General features: G+C 44.2%; 1 protein-coding gene across 5 annotated transcripts; it reads left to right on the top strand.

The window, feature by feature from the left end:
* The first annotated feature begins 14 nt into the window (after positions 1 to 14).
* Positions 15 to 21,991, top strand: LOC119374668 (protein-L-isoaspartate(D-aspartate) O-methyltransferase). Of its 5 annotated transcripts, XM_037644839.2 has the most exons (9): positions 26 to 268; positions 420 to 551; positions 677 to 813; positions 2,172 to 2,276; positions 2,902 to 3,022; positions 3,985 to 4,070; positions 5,213 to 5,385; positions 18,427 to 18,480; positions 19,453 to 21,991. In XM_037644839.2, the coding sequence occupies exons 2-8, from the start codon at positions 440 to 442 to the stop codon at positions 18,446 to 18,448; spliced, it is 756 nt and encodes a 251-aa protein (XP_037500767.1). In that variant the 5' UTR covers positions 26 to 268; positions 420 to 439; the 3' UTR covers positions 18,449 to 18,480; positions 19,453 to 21,991. The 5 variants fall into 5 exon arrangements, with proteins under 5 accessions (XP_049276376.1, XP_037500761.1, XP_037500762.1 ...); XM_049420419.1 differs by lacking the exons at positions 18,427 to 18,480; positions 19,453 to 21,991 and adding an exon at positions 13,046 to 13,250 and having other exon boundaries at positions 15 to 268; XM_037644833.2 differs by lacking the exons at positions 18,427 to 18,480; positions 19,453 to 21,991 and adding an exon at positions 17,378 to 17,554 and having other exon boundaries at positions 17 to 268.
* Positions 21,992 to 23,360: the final 1,369 nt, after the last annotated feature.

Raw genomic sequence — 23,360 nt, 5'->3', positions numbered from 1 at the left:
CGTCTAATAATCGTCGCGTTACTAAACGGTTATTGCGCAGTTTTTCTCGTAATATTTCGGGGTGTCGTTGTGGCGTTTTTATGCTGCGTTTTTTAACTCGCCGAAGGGCGATCTAAAGGACGGGGGCCCGCCTCTCGCGATCCCAAATATGCCCTAGCGAAAACGCGCATGTCGGTGTGTTGCGCGTTCCATGGCGTAAGCATCTGCGTTTTTGAAGGAACGTGAGGCGCGCTTTGCGCTTTTTCGTCGTAAGAAGCCGCGCAACAAGGCAAGTTTTGCTGCTGTACATTTCGTTGCTAACGTTTGGTCGCTCGCTGTCCCCGCTATATTCCTTTCCCGCGGCCTCTTGTGTGCACAGGAGTACCACTCCACAAAAATCGCCGATGATGTTTTCGTAAGTGTTGGCCCGTCTTTTTTAGGTGGAAACTGTCGGCAGTAGATGCTGTTCAGAGCTGTCTGTGGAGCTTTCCTAACGTGTTGCTTTGCTACGTTTGTCATGGCTTGGAGGTCGCACGGCAAAAACAACCTCGATTTGGTGCGCAACTTGAAGCGTAAGTAATGCAAAACGCTCTCGGTCGCCAGATCGAGCGTTGCCGAATGTTTTTCTTTTTTCGGTGGCTCTGAAATACCGTGCGCCTTGGGAAGTTCGTAACCGTCGAGGTTCTATTCTCCGCAGGCAATGGAATCATCAGGACCCAGAGGGTTGAAGACGTGATGAGTAGCGTTGACAGAGGAAATTACTGCCCGCACAACCCCTACATGGATTCACCGCAGGGGATCGGATACGCCGTCACAATCAGTGCACCGCACATGGTACGGCCTTGTTTAAGAAGCAGCACGCAATTCCCAAATCTTGAAGACGGTCTTCAATAATAGAACTCAACTTGGCGAGCGGAGTTGACCATGCGGCTGTGTTGATAAAGGGGCGTGCCCAAGTGTTTTGCATCGCGTCGAAAAGACTGAAAAAAGCCGGTAGCTTTTCCATGGGTTTTTGCGTAGTTTCGGGGTAGGATTAAATGCGCTTACTGCTGCTTCTGAAGAATGTGCGAACACGTTCATTAGTGGCCTCATGCTGGCACATCATTGTTCATGTTAGCTAAATGCATTTGCTGGAAAGACTATTTTTGTAGACTGTGTGGGCTGTGTAATATGGAATGTTCGCATACATTTGTGGTCTTTGCTTCTAATGAATGCTTTCTCCTGAACGACAAGAACGCTGTTTATAGTAATCGATTATCGCTCAGCAGCAGTGATCAATAAACCATATACAAACTTAAATACGCATGGTTTCCCAAACTTTATTTATTATTTGATTGCACTGATGAGCCTTATGATAGGGGCGCATACCTTTTTCCTATCTAAGCCCAACTGGATAAAATTTAGTGCTTTAGGTGAAATAGCAGCTTACATATTTTTATGCTAGCAATTTCGAACGGCATATATTGCCCTATCGTGTTAGTAGCTGCTGTATGCATCTGAATTGGCAACCATTGCAAAGTAGTGTTTGATTAGTGAAATCACTGCCCAGAGAAAGCTTTACAATTTGTTCTCTTGTTGCTGCATAATTAGCGATTAAGTTTGCATAGGTATGTTATTAGCAAAATCCGTGTGAGAGTAGATCTTCACATTAACTTCATATGGTTCAGTTTGCTGTGCGTCAAGCATTCTTGTGCAGTCATTCTTGGTTTTTGATGTGTTTGCATGAAAAATACTTTCACTGCTCTTGCATATTCCAAAAGTTCATTATTCTGGCAAAGGTTAGTGAGTGTGATTGCGCATAGCTGCTAGCTGCTTCCGTGAAATGGTGGAAGGCCAAGACTAAGTTGGGTGTCTCCAACGAGCACCAATCTTGCCTTGGTTTCTATTTCGCCTCAAGTTACGTCAGCAGGCTTTGCCTTGAGTAAAAATGGTTGTTATATGCAACTTAACAAAAGTAGGAGGATGGAAGTTTAATTTATAATTGGGGTAAAGTTTGTAGTGCAAAAAGAGGTGATTAAAGAAAGATCTGCAAAGAGAAGTAACCAACTTGCTGCTTTGCAAAGAATTGCTACAAGGTTAACCACGTGTGATCGAAGGTTTAACTTGAGTATGAATGTGTTCCACTGTTGTGGACGGACATGGTTGTTGCTTGACTGTATAACCTGGGCACTTAATTTATACTGTCTCTCCAGCATGCCCAAGCCCTGGAGTCACTCAAGGACCACCTCAAGGAAGGGGCTAGGGCTCTGGACGTCGGCTCGGGGAGCGGCTACCTCACAGCTTGCATGGGGCTCATGGCAAGTTGACATTTGTTTCTGGCCTCACTTGTAAAGATTATGAAGGAAGGCTAAAACAATATAGGCGAGTTTCTCCATCTGTACAAATCACCCTTCTTCAAGATTCTGCATCTATTTGGTGTAGCAGCTTGAGGACTAGCATAAGAAAATTGGGTCAAGATATCACCATGCTCATCAGTTCTGCAGGGAATCCAGACCAGCCTCTCAGATCAGAAAGAGGAGTGTGTGACAGTGAGGGCATTTAGTTATGCTTGCAGGCTGTTTTTGACACCTTGCACGCTGACCTTGACTTAGGCAGCATAGTGTCTAATGTTTGTATTCACGAGTTCATCTTCGTGACCACACAAGGAGCACTTGTCCAAGTCATCTCTCTTGGCTTTGTTTCCGTTTTGTGCTTGGCATCTTATAGCTGTGCAATATTGAATTTTTGTACCTTCATTCGAAAGCCACCTCGAATGATGATGCGAGTCCAAGCCCTTTGCGTTAGGTGATCAGCTTGCCAGATCAGCTCATTTGAGTGGAATTTTTACTTTTCTGGTATGAAAAATTCTTCGAGTTGCTTTAGCTGATTGGCTTCGAGGTTGTTTTTTTTCTTTTGCTGAAGTAACTACTCTTCTGGTGGCAGGTTGGCGAGACTGGCTTGGCCGTGGGCATCGACCACATCCCAGAACTGGTCAACGAGTCCATTGCCAACATTGAACGCGACCAGCCACAGCTGCTTAAATCTAAGCGGGTCAAGATGATCGGTATGTTTGCAATTCTTGATTACGATGATTTATATTCTTTGTGTTTTCTATTTTAGCCATTTAAACATGAGCTGTAGTGTTATGTACTTTTCAAATTTCAGTGACTTACAGCAGGCCATGAAAGTTTCTAGACTGTTTTGCAGAATGTTTTTCTTGTACACCTGGGTACACTGCTTCTATTCAAAATTTTTCTGTAGTAGTTGTGACCTATTCAGTGACCCAAACATTATGAAACACAAGTATTTTAAGAGAGCAGAAATTCACACTAGTGGAAATAGTGTTCTGTAATCTTTTTTAGCCACTTGTGATTCGATTCAGTGCTGTACTGCACTGCACTGTTCTGAATGATGTGGCCTTGAGTGGCCTTGGCTCTTAGCCATTTGACACAGTGCATATACTTGCTTTGTACTGTGCCCTGATCTTGTATACAGCATGTTTTTTTCATGCCCCAACTGTACAGAATAAATGTTAATGGTTCAACTATATACAGTGACCTGTGTTTTTTTTGTTTTGAAATGTAATTTTGAAACTGATAGTTTGGTTTTACTCGAACTTTGCATAAGTTAAGCTGTCATCTTTGTTTTTTGGGTCTGCATTATCGAATAAATATTAATAGAGGAACTGGCCATGGTGGTTGGTGGTTATGGTGCTCGACTGCTGACCCGAAGGTCGCGGGATCGAATCTAGGCCGTAGCGGCCGTATTTTCAATGTAGACAAGAATGCTTGAACTCCAGGTGGTCAAAATTTCCGGAGCCCACCACTACAGCGTCCCTCATAATCATATAGTGGTTTTGGGACGTTAAACCCCAACAATTAAATTAATAGAATGCCTTGTTTGTCCTTAAGACAGAACTGTGGTTTGACAAAAGTGGTGTAAATGGCCAAGGCAGATAAAGCAAGAATGGGTCCCATCACCTAATGAGGAGCTTCCTCACACCTGCAACAACTCTTTTCCTTACAGTGGGTGACGGTCGTGAAGGATATCCCGAGCACGCTCCATACGATGCAATCCACGTGGGAGCGGCGGCCCCAGATATGCCAAAGAAGGTCAGTGGGATAGTGTTTTGTGCTGTGGCTGCTTTCTACAGTGCGTCTTTTCCAACAGAATAAAAGGTGACCAAAGCCAAATGCACTTGCAAGTAAGCAAGAGATGACAAGTTCTAGTGCTATGTATTGCAATGTACTCAATGTAGTGCTCAACTGAAATATATTAACTCTTGCATCTCTGATGAAACCACCTTTTCTAAGTTTGAGGAAGGTGGCTTGGCGATTACGGTGTAGTGCTGTTAAGCAGGACGGCATGGGTTCGGTTTTCATCCATGGCACCCATACTTCAACAGTAGAAAATTTTGCACGTGTAGATTTAGGCGTGTGTTAAAAGGTTCGAGGCAGTCAGAATTAAGCCAGAGTCCTATACTGTGCTGTGTGTCATGGTTGCACCGTGGTATCAGCATTTAAGACACCAGAATTTAATTAATTTTTGGATGTATTGTATTGTAAACTGTTTTTAGTGTGTGGGGGATATAATTAGGTTATTCCTGTCTCAAGTGTGACTTCTAGGGATGGGCAAATAGTAAATTTGAGGTTCGAAGCAAATTCGAAGCAAATGGTTATTTGGTCGAATAATTTCGTATCGAATAGTTTGAGTAGTACTATATCACGTATTATAACGAAAAATGAGCATTTTTCTTGCGACCCAACTACCTTGCATGATATTCTCAAAAATTAAGTGGAAGCAACTTTAAATAGCAGCAAGATTTGAATGCTACTATAGTAGAATGCAAGTTATAAGTGGTAAAATACGCTACATTTTAAAATTTACTATACTTAGCACATATGAGTTCATGTAACAAGCTTTTAAGCTTAAAAAGTAATTAATCAAGGTGAAGGAGATACATTTAACCTTGATGTATGGCTTCGTGGCAGCGTGGATTTCCCCTGGATAGGTGGTTTCGTGACATAGCCCCCAAACTGCAGTGAAACCTCCCTTAAAGGGGGGTTACCTGCAGTCAAATATACATCTATTCATTCATTTTGAATACTTCAAAATTTGGAATAATTTAAATTCATGTCTGAGCAAATTCGAATACTCTAATGTTCGTTTGAATATTTGAGTCGCTCGTATATTTGCCTGTGCCTAGTGACTTCTTTGTAATGAGGTGCGGCCTATTTTCGGATTGCGCTTGCAGCTGGTGGAACAGCTGAAGCCCGGTGGACGCCTGATCTGTCCCGTTGGACCGGCTGGTGCGAGCCAGACGCTGGAGCAGGTGGACAAACTGGAGGACGGCACCGTGCGGCGCACCTCCCTCATGGGCGTCGTCTACGTGCCGCTGACAGACAAGGAGTCTCAGTGGCCCGGAAGGTGGTGTCAGTGCTCCTCACTTTTCGCTGCTGCACGTGACGTTTCACACAAACATCTCTTGGGGCAGTCTGGTGCTTTGGTCGCGTGCCCACCCACCATGTACAGTCAAATCTCGTTACAACGAACACCACATTAACGAACATTTCAAATTAACGAACTTTTAAGAAATCCCGTGCCGACTGCTTATAGTTTCAATGTAAAAATATTTCACTACTACGAACTTCAGAATAACGAACATTTCAGAATAACGATCGTTATTTAATTCCCGTGTAATCTTAACAACACCTCAGTACTACGAACTTATATCCCGAAATGCGAGGATTCTTAGATTTCAGTGTATCGGTCATGGCAGTCGGAGCTGTAAGGTAGCAGACGACGCAGCGCGAAGAGCGGACGCCCTCCCGCTAAAACCTGAGATGGCACGGGAGGAGAAAGACGCGGGCGGGGAACTTTTTTTTTTCCCCTTCGTTGCGGAGGCGACAACGCATCAGGTTTTGTAAAGACCCAACCGCATGCATAGCACGCGACTTTCGAGCGAAGGCGACTGCGACAAACGGGCTCCGTCGCGCTGCTCGATTGAAAACGATTGCGCGCACGCAGGCAAATTACAAAAAAGAATTACAGAGTAGACGAATGACATGCCAAATTTATTACTGTCTTGTTTGAGATAAAGATGCCATAAAAGCGTTTCGGGACTTCCTTTTTTCGCAATCTTATGTTTAACCGCGGCAGTAGTATCTGCTGTGATCCCATGGGGCGCCCGGAAGCGTACGCTGCCTACGCTACGTCGCACTTTTTTGTAAACAGCGTTATGTCGGGGTTAGTCCACGAGGCGCATCTTGACAACGTTTCCTCTTGCTGTCATAGAACGTTTAAGAAAAGCCGCAGCGCCTCACATCGTTGCTTCGCAGGGAGAAGGGCTACCTCACACGACGACGATGTTGACATTGCAGCAAGCTACCACCGAAACATCAAAACGAACCGTCGATCATAAATAACGACAAAATACGGCCGCTGCCTCGCTCTTCGCGTGAGATGGGGCTGTAAATAAGGTAGTCTATAACTTGCATTCCTTGAAGTACGCGCCGATTGGAAGCATCACGAGCAAATTGCAACCGAAGCAAGGGTCAGAGATGCTGCCATGTTGTTGGATATCGCTCACTTCCGGGCGACAAGCGATGTTTTCTGGCTTTCCAGAAACCTGGGATGCTATCGCGGAACGATTCTATTTCAGATTCCAATGCCTTTCGTGCTTTTCGCGCTTGGCCAGTGGTCAGAACGACGGTCCGTCCGCGTTATCAGCGCGATCAGCCAGCCGTGTGGAATCGGAAATAGCATCGTTTCGCGATTGCACCCCTGCGACAAGCGACGGCGATGGATGGCCCTCCGCGACAGCAAATCCTGTCGGCCGTCGCTCGAAACTCGCGTGCATGCAGTTGGGCCTTAAAGGATTGCAGCGATGACATGGACGACGATGTCACGGTAGCACCCGAAGATCGCGACGAGTCCGTGTCGGCCACAGATGCGTTGGACTACTTGAGGAAACTCCGCATATTCATAGAAAAAAGTGGAACAGCGACCGAAGCGGCGGATAAAAATGCGGACGGTCTAGAATCGTTCGTGACGCAGAGTTTGTGCTGCACCCGTCAAAAAAACGATCACGGACTATTTCAAATAAACGTGCCTTGTCTGACGTTCACGTGTGCATTGTTGTGAGAAACGAGTTCAATGACGTACCGTTGCAAAGGTAGGACGTTTGCGTTACTGAAATTCTATTGTTATGGTAAATTTTTGGGCTTTCACTATAACGACCTTTCAGAATAACGGACATTTTTCCGCGGTCCCCTGAAGTTCGTTATACCGAGATTTCACTGTAGACATTCACACAAAGCACATGTACGCATTCCTGTGGCAATTGTATTTGCCAGCCTTGTTTTACAGCGAAAGGTGTTACGAGATTACAACAACAGTCAGTCTTGGTGGCATAGTTGTCCGCTGCCGCCACCGGTGTTGGTAACCGCTATCGTGCACAATGAGAAAAAAAAATATCCAGAATCAGATTTGATTTAAACCCAGGCCCTCTGCATGGCGGTCAAGCATTCTATCACAGGGTCACGCCGGTACTTGAAACTCTGTTGTCAGAAGACCCTATACAGGCTTCATGTCGGGCATTGAATCACACTAACAGACATAGTATAATGTGGTAGAAGAGAAAAATAGCAACCAGGTGTCACACAATGTGAATTGTGTAATGAGTGGATTATTCAAAGCTTCCCAGCCATTACAGAGGGCTCAGGCATAATTCTTCGTCGTCATCCACAGCATCAACAAAATACACGTAAAGTGTCAGCGTTACCTCGCTTCTCCACAAAATGATGAATAATGGCATAGTGGGTACCCTACTAAACAAAATTATGATTCATGGCGTAGTGGGTGCCTTGCACCTGTACTTGCTGTAGTCACCCCAAGAGAGTTTACAAGGAGCTCTAGAAAGGCCGCTTCTCCAGCTTTCGCTCTGGCTGTGCTGCATGTTCCACACAGGCTGGCATTTTGTTTTTCGTATAAAGAGCAAAAAAAAAAAAAAAAAGGCTTAGTTTCAGATAGTGTTGACATGATAGATACAGTAGAACCCCGCTGTTACGTTCCTCACTGCTGCGTTTTCCCGGCTGTTACGTCGTTTTCCGCCGGTCCCGGCATAGCTCCCATAGGATACAATGTATTGGGAACCCCGCTGTTACGTCGTAACTGTCGGACCGTTCCCGTATGATACGTCGCGAAGTGCGCCCGGAGCCGACCGAGTGACTACCAAAGAGAGCGGCCATGGCGCATTTTCACGCAGCTTGGCCTCGTTTGACCGTAACATTAGCCGCATGAGAGGCGCAAGCAACAGAATCTTTCAATTGATGCAAACAAAAGCATGGCCTTCGAGATTCAAATTGCAAAGATGGCGTCTATGACGTAACTGCTCGCGAAAGCAAGGCCTTCGAGATTGGCATTTACTATTGACAAAAGCATAGCCTCTGAGATTTGCATTGCACAAACATGGCGTGTATGACGTAATTGCTTGCGAAAGCAAGGCCTTCGAGATTGGCATTCACTTCTGCCATCGCGTTGGCGTAGACTCATCATCATCGTTATTTGTCGGAGAACGGGAGGAGTTCGAGCTGGTTGGAGCTCGCATGGTCGTGCGTGCGGTTCGCGGTCGGACTCGCCACGCCGGTCGTGATTGCGTGTGCTTAGTTTTTTCATGCCTACAGCTGTTGGTGTTAAAAAAATCACATACGTTGATTACATTTCTGTGGATAAGGCCGTCCTAAGCTCCGCGTTTCTATCCATCGACTAGATCGCGGCTGAGCGCGCCAATTTTCGTGCTGCTCGTAAGAATTGAAATAAAATTCTGTACCACTAAATATTTTGCCGTTTTTCCTGTTTTTCGGCTCTTACGTTTCCCGTCTCTTACGTTTATTTCCTACGGTCCCTTCAAAAACGTATCAGCGGGGTTTTACTGTATTACTATAGATATGTTATAGGTAGGGGTGTGTGAATATTCGAAATTTCGAATATTTTTCGAATAGTGTTTGCTATTCGATTCGATTCGTACTGGAATTTTACTATTCGAACTATTCGAACTTCCCAAAGACAAATACAGTCAACGTCCGATTAAAAGTAACCCCTTCAGATTTTTAATATGCTTCACCTCATTACATAGTCGTATTGCGGCAAAGCTGCCTTTGAAGCTCCGTTACGGTCGGACTTTACCAAGAGACAGTCAACGTCAGATTGGAAGTGGCCCTTGATTTTCAATATGCTTCACCTCATCACACCCCGGCATTGTGGCAAAGCTGCCTTTTAAGCTCCGCTACGGTCGCAAATGTATTAACTCAAGAAAACGCTGGTTCCAACATGGAGATGAATGATGTGGCAGAGGTGGGGGCTCAATTAATGCTGTTTTGGACCTGAAATTTGGGCAGGAAGTCCGAAAAATCGGAAGCCGAAGCTTTTTAGCATCCAAAATTTCAGCTGTTCTTATATATCGACGTCTACGAGGCAGATTTGGAGCTCCGGACTTGAAGGGAGCGCACCCTTGTCCGCCACATCAGTTGGGCTTCCACAGAAGTTGAAAGAGGAGGAGAGGCTGAGGAAATGCCATCTTTGCCCATCACATGTAAAGTGTTGTCAGCAACACTTTGGTTGCACAAAATCATGTACATAAATAGAATTCGGCCTCTACATTGCCTCATTCTTGATAAGACAACAATGAAACGCCACCCTGCCAGTGCTTCATCAACCTAGCAAAAAGAAACACTTTCATGTTGCTATCTCATAAGAATATGCTTAGGAATCCTCTCTAACCTTTTTTTTCTGCAATTGCGCTTCGAAGTATTCGAAAAATATTCTAGAAATATTCGAGAAATATTCGATTCGATTCGCACTCGCACTTGAATATTCGAATTCACTTCGCACCCAAAATTTTGCTATTCGCACAGCTCTAGTTATAGGTGTTATTATAATGTTATATTATTAGAATATAGAGAAGCCAGGGCACAAAATTTTGTCTGTCTGAAATATGAGCTGAAGCACCACTGAAAGGTCACAGACCACCTGTTTTTGATACCAAAACTGCAAAAAAAAAAAAAAAGACTGCCACTGTCACTCTCTGTAAGTGATGCAAATACGACTAGCACCGGTCGTGCGAACATTTGTGACTGGCAATAAAAAAATGACTCTACGTGACCGATGTTCACACCTGCGTGCGACCTACACCCATCGCCAAACAGAATTCACGTCTGCTTGCACTGCGATTGCCCCGTAAAATAAACTGACGTCCTATTCCTGCACATCCGATTGGTTCAGGGGCTTGCGAGTGCAGTCGCGCGACTGAGAAATCGAGCAGCAAGCGAATGAGCCAAAGCAGTCGCATTGCAGTCAAAGTGGCCATTTGCGACTGTTTGTGACTAACTTGGTCGCACAACCGGTACTAGTCACAAGTGTGAATGAGCCTTAACTAGCAGTAGACTAGTGGTTGCCATCCTAGGTCGATGTAGACTGAACTTCTGTAATGTGATTTTACCTAGTCTCTCCTCCTGGTGATCACCGTGCAGTCTTGGAACAGACCCTTGCATTCTTATTGAAACAGCGCAAAAGACGTAGGACACAGAAAGACTTGACAACACGAGCACTCTCGTCAGCAACGCTCGTGTTGTCAACTCTTTCTGTGTCCTACGTCTTTTGCGCTGTTTCAATATGAACGCAAACCAACTAGCCCAACTCTCCCTTTTGCTGCAGACTCTTGCAGCCAGAATCCTTGTAGTGCATGGCTAGCCATCCTCTTTTGTTCATGTTAGGTGCTTGCTTCTTCAACATGTGGCTCACTTATGGGCCTGTGTAAGACTTTGCATATGTCATTAGCATATGGTAACAGACTCACTGAGCCTAGTATGTAACTTCTTGCTCAACCATCTTTTAATGGCCAACCAGAGGATTAATAGTTTATGACAACTTCCAAAGCTGGTTAGATTCAGAAATTTGTGTGCTGAACAAATGATCACGACTGTTTTATTGGATCATCTTAGTGCGAACATTGATTGTTAATTAAATAAAGATTGTATTTATTTATTAACTGGGCGACTGGGCTCCAACGAATGAAGGCACTACTTGCTAGTATTATACTCTCCATGAAGTGAGGATAAGACTTGTCCAGAGTGCCGTAGATTATGATCTAAAAGATTATTTAGATAGCCTAGAGTGAAATTGAGGGAGGCTCTTGTTGGAATGGTGATTGTAACATCAGCACTAGTGCTCATCACTAAGCGTGAACGTAATGCTGATTAGAGCACTGCACGGGCCGATTTTTCCGGCCCGGGCCCGGCCCGGCCCGAAAACGCCATGGTCCGGCCCGCCCGAGCCCGGCCCGGTGTTCCTAAATGTGGCCCGTACCCGGCCCGGGCCCGAAAGGTTTGGGCCCGGCCCGGCCCGGCCCGGCCCGTTTCAGCTAGTTATGCCTTGAGCATAAAGGAGGTACTGTCCAACCTTCGGTTACTGTGAAGATACCTGCCGACAAGATATTTTCTATAGATTGTTTTAGGAACTTCTTTCAGTGTCACAACTTTCACCGGTACTGTGTATACTTTCGGTGAATTACGCGCGTAACGCTCTTGCGAAATGATTGCAGGGCAATGTAAAATATAATTGGAGTCATAGCTGGCTCTTTCATGTACGCACGCAGTGCTAACCACGCAATCTCATTTTTGCATTTCAAAGAACAACTACAAAATATAATACCTTCATAAAGTGGAGAAAAAAGCATGGCAGACATTTTTAAATTGAGTCTACATCAACTGCAAACGAGCTAGGGCTGTTGAGTAAAAGTAGCAAGTCTCCTGCAAACCTCATCTATTGCACAATGCAATGGGGAAAAAAAACGTGCTCTATCTGCTTCTGGGAGGAATACGCCAGGCTGGGCAGCGTTACATAAATTAAAGCTGTCATGTTGACTCCTCGGCAGGAAACTGCACCCAACCTACACTACGTTTTCGTGTTCAAAACAACAAGGTTCTTTGTCCCACCCTTCTTCCCCGAGTCACCGCCACCGTCACCGCCACCGTCACCGCCACTCGGGAAAACGAGTGACTCTATGGTCTGGCGCATCGCCGCTAGTAATGGGAAAATCAACAACGGCGTTTGCCCTGGGATAAGAGTCGCTCCGCATCTTGCACTTAAAATGCACGAAAAACAGCTTGTGAGATATCAATGACTCACAAGTCGCGTTGGCCAGTCTACGGGCATGCAGCGTAGCTGCATACTCGAAATGTTTCCCTAGATACAAACGCGCACATCTTATACACACTAATATAGGCAGTTTACCGTTGTTTTCCTTACATGGTACCCAAGAACGTCTTTCACTCACTATAATGGTGGAAACTTATATTAGGCGTTTCTTGAAATCCCATGTAGCATACCGATGGAGCAAAATTGTAGACGTCTTGTACTGTGCAATTTCTATGCACGCCAATGCACTCCAGGTGGTTTAAATTACCCGGAGCCCTCAACGACGGCGTCTCATATAGCCTGGGTCGCTTCGGGAAGTTAAACCCCACAAAACAACACAAACAAAGCCACACAACGCACACACGCAATTATACCTATACGTATGAGACCCGGGCCTAATACGGGCCTGGCTCAGGCCCGAGCCCAACCCGAGCCCGAAGACCAAGGGCCCGAGCCCGGCCCGGGCCCGATCCAAGAACCCCTTACCCGGCCCGGCCCGTGCAGTGCTCTAATGCTGATGAAACGGCTGCTTGTAGTGGCAAGCAATTTGCAAGGTATTCCAGGTGGCATCAGGCACTGTGTAGCAGTGTCTAGAACTTGAGTGGTATTGAGTTCGGCTGGGAGCACTGCAATCTCTAAGGCAAGGAAAAGTCATTCATGCAAATGAGAATAAAAAGCAAATTTTAGTTCAATTGAGTGTACATTTCGTGAACATTTATTATCCTAAGTGCAGAAAGTAGCATTGTGCTTTTGTACAATAACTGGTATTTGAGAAAACAAATTGAATCGAGTACTTAATTTGTCGTTTGAAAGTCTCAAATATGTGCAAGCCCGTGCTTGCTTTTGTAATACGCTGCAAACCTGCACGAAATTCTGCTAAATTTTTTCTCAGTTCGCGCAAACGACCCAGTGCTCGGCGTCTCGCGACCGAGCCTGCACTAATCTCCTCCAGAATGGCAAGGGCTTCGCTAAAACCTTCGCAGTGCGAGGCAAGCGACAGTACGACAGGCGAGTCCAGGTGCGAGCCCAGGCGTGAGCCCAGGTGCGTCATAGACCAAGAAAGCTCTCTCGAGTGATCGTATCGTCTGATCATTTCGTCATCAGTTAGCCAGCAGGCATTGTTGTCGTCCGTTGCAATGTAGTCTGCGAGTTCTTAAATCATACCATTTGGGAAAGCCCATTCCTAAATCCGGACGTGCCTGTGGACAAATTTGTAGAGGATAGCAGACTTGCACACCACCTTGGAGGAACGGTAGAAAACACATCGCTTTGCCACAATCACTGCACTTCTTTGCTGTCATTGCGCAACTGGCCACGACAAGAATTAGGAGAAGTATTTTTAAAAAAAGCCAAAGACTTCCATGGGTGTAGTATCATCCTGTTTTCCTTCATCTTCAAATTGTAAGCATCAAAAGTAAATGAGACAAAAATTTTGCATCTTGTTCTTTCTGTTGCAATAAGTAGCTAATGACCAACGTATCATGGCTGGAAACCTCGTTTGTTTGAGCACGCAACAGTTCATTATTTGGAGACTGTTTTATAGCACCCAATCACAGTTTCGGCTTCAAAGAATGCCGAGTGAGGCGGCACCCAGAATGGTTTTCATATAAACATAGCTGCTAACGTGAGCACACAAAACCGTATTCATGTGAGCACCGCATTGACAACTCTTTTCAACGAAGGCTGTCTGGGTGCTGCTAGAATCCCCTCTGGGATGTTGTAAATATGTGCGACGTCCCAAAATTGCACTGCCACGTCAGCCTTTGTTCATAAAGTCCATAAAGGAGGTGCCCCCTCTGCATTGAAATGGTCTCCTAGGAGAGAGCACTCGCAGGGATCGTGGCAGCCAACACAAAACTCATGATGCTGGTGGCTGTGGGTGGTTTACATCAAAAACAAATTGGCATTGATGTCGTGAGGTGGGGTGTTTCGCACGCAGTCACGCGACGCGCACTTTAAAATTGGTTTTAAATATGTCGTGGGCTATATTAACCGTTGATATTTTGTAGATGATGCGTGTGCGTTCATCCAAATATATCCCACAAGTTATCTTGCCTTCAAAATTAGCTCGCTTTCCCGCGTGCAGGTGGCGCTACAATCTGCAGACTTGCTTGATTTGGCCAATGGCGTGTCCAGATTTTCATACATAGAGCCTATGGGGAGTTTCGCAACTCGTACGACTAAAGAACTCTGGTTGTCATGGCAGGCCATGATTGAAACACCTCTCATTGGCTGACAGTTTTTGCGCCATTAGACTTATTGCATGTCTCACATTAGGCAGTAACGAAAGTATTATGTCTGCAACACGCATGCACACAGTGCAAAATTTCAGGCAGACATAGGTGACTCAGAGGTTATCTTTTAACGGCCATTTACTACTGTAAAACCCTTATAGTATGTTGTAGATCCTTAATTATAGAAATTTGAAAACCTTTGACATGTTGCTTGCAACAATATAACAAAACATTTTTTGGAAATCCCTTGCAGGTAAAAAGCCTTGTCCATTGTTCCACTTACCATTCCTTATCGTTCAGCCTTGCTTTATATCGTAACCCCGTGTTTTTCTTTTTTTCACTAGGTGCTCAGAATTCAGTGCTAACTGTGGTTAGCTCTGACCGTTGACAGTAGTGTCTGGAATTTACAGATTTTACATTGAAATTTTAGTTAAATAACCTAAAGTGACATGTAGCTAAACCCGAGTGACATTTTGACAGCAACACATAGTGTATGAGTCTCCTATTCATCTGTCCCTAATAATATACACGGATCTGTTCTGGTTGAAGTGCAAATGCGGTTGCCCCAGATTTCCCTGGAGTAATATTTGTGTGAAACTCTTGTAACGCTTCTTGCTGCGGACTTTTTCATTTGGCCTTGGCACATTCACCTCTGTTTCGTCTCTCTTCTTTTCTTTCTTTTTCTCTTTCACGTTTCTGCAGCAGTCCTGACCAGGAGACAAGTACCGTATTCTGAGAAGGCGTTGCATCTTTCTGTCTGCAGTGCACTTGTGTACGTTAACGCGTGGGAAGCTCCTTGGCAGGCGGGAGAGCATGTGGCCATTGCATGTTGGTTGTGCGCGGTGAAATGCAGAAGTAGCGAAGATGCTGCGCTGTTGTAGGAGCATTCGGTTCCGAGCACCGTGTCTGGCCCTCCAAATTTATCTTCTCATGCTTCGACCTGACATGCACACTAATTATGTTAAAGGGACACTGAAGAGAAAAACAATTTCTCTCATATCAGTAAATTACAGTTTCGCCATACCGAAAGCACCACTCTTACTGTGAGATTAGGCTTGTGCGAGTATTCGAGCAGTTCGAATACTTGAACAAATGTTACAGTATTCGAATTCGCTTCAAAACGAATTTAATTTATTCTAAATTTCGAAATATCCGAAATGAATGAATAGACGCATATAAACCGCATGTAACCCTCTTTAAAGGTGGTTTCACTGCAGTGGAGGGGTGCTGCATCGTGAATACACCTTTGCAGGGGAAATCCGCACCGCCGCCAAGCCCCACTTCAAGGTTAAATGAACAAATTACCCTCACATCGATTCATTAATTTTAAGTTTAAAAGCTCATTATACCGGCCTATATGCTCGAAGTGTAGTAAATTTTAAAACATAATGTAAACTTGCAATCTACCGAAAGTCAAATCCTGCTACTATTCTAAGTTGCTTTCACTTCCCTTTAAACCAAAAAGAACGACTTCACACAAAAAGAACAATTTTCACATGCCTTGTTTCTATTTTAAAATATACTGTGCAGGTTAGTTAGGTCAAGACAAATATGCTTATTTTTCTTTATAATATGTTATAAATGCTATTCGAATTCGATTCGACATTATTCGACCAAATCACTATTCGCTTCGAACCTAAAATTACTATTCGCACAAGCCTGGAGAAGATGCTTGGTAAGCGAGAAAATGCGCAAGAACAAAATACAGGTGGAGCCGCCACCTTGAAGTTCCTGCACTAGCTCACCATGACATCATAGATTGCGATGGCATCTGCTAGGGCCTACGTAATCATTTGTCGCCAAAAATGATTCGCATTGTGTTCTAAGGGACCCAAGGTCACAATATGGCAAGCTTAAAACAACTTCATTGGACCAGTGGGGCCAAAATAAGCAAAACGCCATGGAAATTCGTGGTGTCACAGTGACGTTCACGTGCTAAACTTTCAGCTCGAAATTCAAACACGAAATATTGACCTTCATTTTCTCTTTTAATAATTAACCAGTCGTGGCCAAATTAATGACGATAGAGTTCTGAAAGAATTTATCAGTCTGAATTGACTTAATGTTTTGCTTTAAGTGTCCCTTTAATGAGGGGGTATGCACATGCTTGGACCAAGCAAGCTAGTGATACCCGTCAGGTTTCCTGGATTTTATGCAGTATCTACGAAAATGGAGCTTGTCCTACAGTACAGTGTCGTTATGACTGTTGTCCCAGATTTTTACCAAAAAGTCTCTGTGGAAAAATTTAGCTCGCTGGTCTCTGACCATACCGTTATGACTTTATCCCAATTGTAAAAGAACACCAGAGGCTTACTTTGAGCAAGTTTACTCGGATAAGTTCATGCAGCAGGTAAAAAGTAAACATGATCTAAAGACTGTGTTGCTTGTCTGCGCTGCTGCTGTTATGTTGCTTCTACGCGTAAATTTTTGTTAATAAAGTGCGACTGTATCCCACAAGAAATGTATGCTAAAAAAACCTTTTTTTCAATATTTGCGCAATCTAATGCTCACCCTGCTTTACCCCTCCCCCTTTTTTTTTGATGTTGTGTCTGCCATATCTTTGAACATTAAGGCTAACAGTTGTGCATATAGACTTTAGCTCTCATTTTGATACCTGTAGTACACAAGGAATGCCTTCCTTAGCCAGACCTTTAATCACTATGAAATTTATTGCGTTTGGTGGAACAACTAGTAGTAGACAGCACGTTGCAATGTTATGAGATTAGGAAATTGTGCAGGCGTTAAGATCGAGTCAGCGAACACAAGACAGGAGCAATTGAGGGGGTTGCTGAAAGCAGGCTTCTTTCCCGAGTGAACACATAGATAGGCCAGCGATAATGATTGTGATTACTATGACGTTCTTGGAGGTTATTAAATTTTCATTGTGGTTAACACGAGCGAAAGTATGGTGCTTTATAACGACTCATTAGCACTTGCACTCGGTAGCCGGATTGAATCCAAACATTGAGCGCACTCTCTTGCTGTCCCAGGAATGAAGGGCACCAGTCAACAACCGGGTTGGTTGGAGTGAACGCGCCCACTACATCAACCTCGGCCTCGAAGATTGAGATAAGCGCGGCCCCTTCTGCTCGCCTACCCTCCGCGTTGCGCCTTACCACCGCAGTCATGCCTGCGCTGTTAATAAAACTAGCACTCTGAGCACCTTCTCCGACTTGATGGGGTGGCTATTTCTTTCTTTAGATAAGTATCCCTGAAAACGTAGAGCGGCGCTTTGCCAAGTAACTCAAACAGCATCGAAGCTTGCAAGTTCCAGTTGTTGCTGCGCTTGCCTGCATGAGTGATGTAGCATGCGCTTTCGCATACTCTGCATGCACAGTTTACTTTTCTCCTCAATGCTTGACCGCACTGCACTGACTTCGTTGGTCTGCTGTCCTGCACATATACTGAAGCCCTTTCATTTTTTACTTTCTTGTTTTGTTTTTTGTTACATTCTCTACATTTCAGCACTTGTAAGTAGATTGTAGAGACTTTAAAGGCCAGTATATTTACAACTGTCTGTGCTTCTCGTTGATATTTTGAGTGTTTGGAATGGCACTCTTATGCCATTTATTTTCCCATGCACTGCACTGGTTACAGTGTTGCGTAGCTACAAACTGTTCATATATAGCTTATACTGCTGACTTGAGAACATGTGTATTATGCGAATCATGCCACTGGAGTACATTAGTATAAGTTTTGTGTGACTAGCTTGCATCCTGTTCTTTTCTTAGAGTTGTAATAGTTATAGATCTGCTAGAATTAATGTAGAACTATGGAAAACAACATTTAATAAGTGGCTTGCTTATGACTTACCTGTTAATCTGCAACACTAACTTCACTAAATGCACTGCTTTGTTGCCACAAGTGAGCGTGCATCTGTGACGCAGTGGATTGCCAGAACACTTTTAATGCGGCCTTTTGCTGAAATTCGCTAGATTGCCAGGTACTCAGTGCCATCTTTGCTGAACAATGTCACCTGTAAAAGGTGCCTGTTGTGCGAATGACATTGGGAGCTGTCTCTTCATGCATTGGTGTCCAGGGTTGTCTGCACCACGCTGTAAGAGATGAATTCCCGGTGGCTCACCTCTAGCAGGTAAATGGTAGTCATATGCGTGTGCAAAAGTAACCGAGCATGCCTGATTAGCCTGATAGCGCAGCTTCTAGATAACCATGCAACTGTGATGCAGGTCATTATGTGAGCATGGTTAAGTTTGAGACACTCTTACTCCAGCCCTTGCTAGTTATCCAATTCAGCATTCTGAATTGTATATTGCTGCATTGCTTGGTGATTAAGTAAGCAACTGTCTAGTTGCTTGTAGCCAAGTTTTGTAGGCAATTTGAGTTTTGCAGTAGGTTTAGTTTTGTAATAACAGACACCCCTCAAATCTCTTGAGAAATCTTGAGAATATTTAATATGCTGAATAATTGTACGGCATTGGGGTTAATACACTGTCATAATGCAATTTGTCTGTAGAGTTTTTTAATGATTGTGTTTCACATCTCGTGTAACTTATCACGATCATGTAAAATCCTTGGAACACGAGGTGTTGCAGGAGCCAACGTTTCGACAAGCAGCTTCGACAAGGTTGCAGCTTCAAATTGCAGCCTTGAAGAAGACAAGATTGCTTGTTGAAGGGTGGGCTCCAGCGACACCCCGTGTTTCAAGGATTTTTGATTGCTTCAGGATTCTATCTTCCCCTGAACTTCTACCTTATCATGATCGTGAATTGCTGTATAACAAGACATAGAACGTGCAGTGTGTCGCGTGTTGGCAAGCTTTGTTGGTTAACTGTGATGGTAATGTACCTCTCAATGAGCATTGCTGGCAGACGCCGACGGGTGCACATCTGTGTGTGAAAGGCGATAATAGTGTGCCTTCCACTAAACCTTTTGCCACATGCTGCAAGGCCATGTTGATAGGTGTTGGTTGGCAGTGATGGTCATGCTACTTGTTGATTAACAATGCCAAGGCTTCTTGTGCTGTGGTCCCCATATGCGTCGTAGGTCTTTAGCGAAGCTCGGGAATTGACGCCGCCCTGCCTGTTTCTGTGCTTGCTTTGTGCAGTGGCCGCCGTGATGAATTATAAGAGGAAGGCAGCAGCGCGCGGCAAGTGTGAAGAGTCGTCGTCTCGCCAAGCAGAGGCCGACAAGACCTAGTCCTCGTTTCTCCTCCTAAGCGACAACCCAGACGAGCACAATGCGGGGACGCGTTTTCACTCCAGGTTGCGGAAGATGGCAGTCTCTCGCGGTTGACACCTCCCCCCCCCCACTTTTATTTTTAATCTTTTCTCGTCCCAGAAATGTGCCGACTGTTGCGAACATATTTATGGACTCTACGCCTCCACGCCAGCTTGATGTTGCAAAGCTGAACTGGCAGTTCCCCACAAACTTCTGGGTCGTGCGACTTGTGTGACTGGGTGATTTGTGTGGGTGTGGTGGGTGTGTTGAATATGCGAAAGGGGCCGGGGCCGTTGGTTTCGTTCCTGTGCCTCCTCCGAAAGTGTTGCATCTGAAATGAGCTTTGGCCATGCTCTATACCTGCTGCGGTGTGTGTTCTACACTCACCCCTTTCCCCCCTTTTTTTTTTCTTTCTTTTGCACAGTGTGAGGTGTTCACCAGGCCTATCCTTGGAGCAGCGCAACATGTAGTGTTTCAGGGGGTACACTGCTCTTTAATTTTTTTTTAAAAGCTTCTTGATTGATTTTGATGAAACTTCCCGAGTTCTATGTGTATTTACGTGCTGATTTAAAATATGCAGTTATTTTTCCAGTGCAATATGTGTTTTTTTTTAAATGTCTAACGTTTCATGTGCCTTGGAGCAGCACCTTTTTTTCTAAACTGAGAGAGTTAAAAAGTAAATCAACATATCACAATAATTTGGCTTTAGAACTGTATGCAGTAAAACAAGGATGGGTGTTCTAAACCCATTTAAACAAATGCTATGATGGTATGCTGAATTTCATGAGCGATATCCAATCGACTGACTCGCGATTGTTCAGCATACCATAACATCTGCTTAAGTGGCTTTAGAATATGCATTCTTGTTTTAATGCATACAGTTTTCATGCCAGATTATTGTGATATGCTGATTTGCTTTGTAACTATCTATGTTTAGGAAAAATCTTGCTCCTAACAAAGCAGATGAAATGTTTGATGTTATGAAAACTGCGCATTCTACTAGAAAAATAATTGCATATTTGAAATCGGCTCACGAATTTACAGAAACTCTGCAAGTTTCATTAAAATCAATCAAGAATTTTAGAAACAGCTTTATGGTGCAGTGTCTCCACTTAAATAACCTCATCCTGAAGGTTCCTCACAGCTTTCCATGAATGTAGAGTTCACTGGGTCTCTGATTTGCCATCCAGAACTGTGCACAATTGCCCGAAGTGCTTCATTGTGCCAGTGAGACTTGGTACATGCAGTGGCTCTGGTAAACGCAGTCTGGGTGACAGACCAGAGACCCGTGGACTCCCAGTGTTTTTGATCCACTGGAACGACTGGGTCAGTTCTGATGGTTGTACTCATGTTATTGGGTGGGTGCTGATGCGGAATGGGAGAGTGGTTCCCGGTGATTCCAAGTGGGCAGGAAAATGTTAATGCTGTCATGGCTGTGGTTCCTTGTGATCTGATACTCTCTACTATGTTCAATGTGCTTAAAAAACAGCATACGTTTTTTCCCTTATTAGTGCTGTCAAGGATCAAGATTTGTTTACGTTTACTGAAGAAGTTATTTTTGTCCTCTAGAATATATATAGGCTTCGGTTGCAAAGGTATGGTCAGTTTGGTCTCTTTGTACAGCCACCCATTTTTTTTAATGCGAACGCGCGAGCAGCAAAATGAACGAGAATTGATGAGCAGTCCTGTGCAGCTGTCTGACTCCACCCCCGCTTCTTTTGAGGACCGTTATCGTCATCCTTTTTTCTTTTCAGAATGCTGTCATAAAGTTATAAAGAAAAGGTCAAGTGGTCGCGCTTGAGATGGATGGGATGTGATAAACACTCACTGATTATACGTGTGTATCAGCGTTTTTTTTTTTTCTTTTTCCTGTGGTTTACGCAGCACCTTTCAGAGGCAGAAAATATATCTGCCACTGCAAGCCAAAAACAAGACAAAAAAGCAAGTACGAAAAAGCAAGTGGGGTTGGGTCCGTTTCACATAACAGCCTGGCAGATGAAAGCTGCACCAGACTGTTCACTGCGCGCATGCACATATTCTTGTTCATTTTGCCGCTGTGCTCCATTATACGGCGCTTATCGACTTGGCAGTCGACGCTTGTGCGTTCAGGTTAAAAAAATGGGCAGCTGTACTTCATTGTATATATACCACGCTTTTCTGTGTGTAAAAAAAAAACAAATTGTAAGCTCTTCTGGCATACCAAATGTCTAAAAATGGAAATAGATGGAGTTCTAGAAACTTGATTAACTGTCCTTTTCAACCAAGTAAATTTTGCTACGCAACTGTTTTTTTAATCTATTAATGTTTGCTTAGAAAGCTTTCTATCGTTATCCCACTAACTTCGTGAATGCCCACAAAGAGTGCACTGAATGAATTGAATTGAGGTCAGGTTGCTTTGGTTCAATAAACAATTGGTGTTGCCCATATCTCTGCTGATGGTGCTGCTGTCTGAGCACGCTTGGCTCGTTGTTTATTGCATTATCTGGAGACATGTTCATATAAAAAAATACGGCTATGGCTATAGACAGCCTGGGATTCTTGTGCCATAGACTCTGGAAAGAATTGTGCTAGCAGTTATCATGCTAGATCCATTAACACACCACAGCAGCTGTGGCATTTGTCTTAATAAGAGAGAGTGCACGTTGATTGTGAAGCCATAGCCATTTAATACTTATTATCTTTTCAGAATTACCCTGAAGTCCTGTAATATGACATTTCTCATAGACTGTGTTGATTTGGGATGTTGCAACCATTTCTTGGATTACCTCTATCAAAATCTTCTGCTGCATCTCTTTCTGCATCGGTTTTCAATACAGTGCATACGTAGAGAAAGGGAAGTCAATTTCCCTTTAACCGTTATGCCACCTTGCGGGATTCCACAGAACTAATTTGCAATAATGTGTGTCCATGTGCTTTGAGTTGTCAATGAATTCGCCCTTGCGCTGCCAATTGCTAGCTTCCTGGTTAGCTCAATTGGTAGAGTGACTGCCCGGGAATGGCGTTGGTCCTGGGTTCGAACCCTGGACCAGGACGAATTTTTCAGCAACTAAAATGCTTTCCTCCTGAGAAATCCGAATGGATTTCCGTGTGGCTTCGGGCTACTAATGGGTGGTTGTCAATTTCCCTTTCTTTAACCCTTCCGCCACCTTGTGGGATTCCACAGAACTGATTTGCCATAACTGCATACATTGAAGCTGCTGATTGCAATGACACACGACGGCCATGGCGCCAGTCTGTGAGTTATGGCAACTTTCTGTCAGCAGCTATGAAAATGTGGGACTTTCTAGTAACGGAAAATGCTCTGAGCTAATGATAGTAGGAGGCTCTTGCAGCAGGTGCTGCTGTCCTCCCGAAAGTGCATGGCCTTCGTTGTTTATGTCTCCTGCAGTATCCATGGTTTCTGGAATACATGCACAGCCCTTAGCATTCTCAGAAGCTGCATGTTACGAAATGCCCCACACAAATTGCCGAGTGTGAATTTCGTACAATGGAGCAATGGAGCACTTGATAGCACATCACTGTCGGCAGGCAGTTTTTTTTCTCGCCATGTTGTGGTACGAGGTAATGTCAAGAGGGAGGTGACAGCCTAATGACACCACGATAATTAAGAAATGACAAAAACAGTGGAATGCTGCTGATGATTTAATGTAAAGGACAGAGAAGCAATAACAGTGAACCTTGTTGCAAACCTTCCTTTCACCGTAAAATATTACAGTAAAGTTACTAGTGCAAAGATGAACAAAGATGCGAAAGCTTATGAACTCGCCTATGTGTAATTCATAGGTGGGTCATGAA

Source organism: Rhipicephalus sanguineus, chromosome 11 (genome assembly GCF_013339695.2).
Source record: "Rhipicephalus sanguineus isolate Rsan-2018 chromosome 11, BIME_Rsan_1.4, whole genome shotgun sequence".
NCBI lineage: Eukaryota > Metazoa > Arthropoda > Arachnida > Ixodida > Ixodidae > Rhipicephalus > Rhipicephalus sanguineus.
The sequence above is the reverse complement of the archived record's forward strand: the minus strand, read 5'-3'. Positions and strand labels throughout refer to the sequence as shown.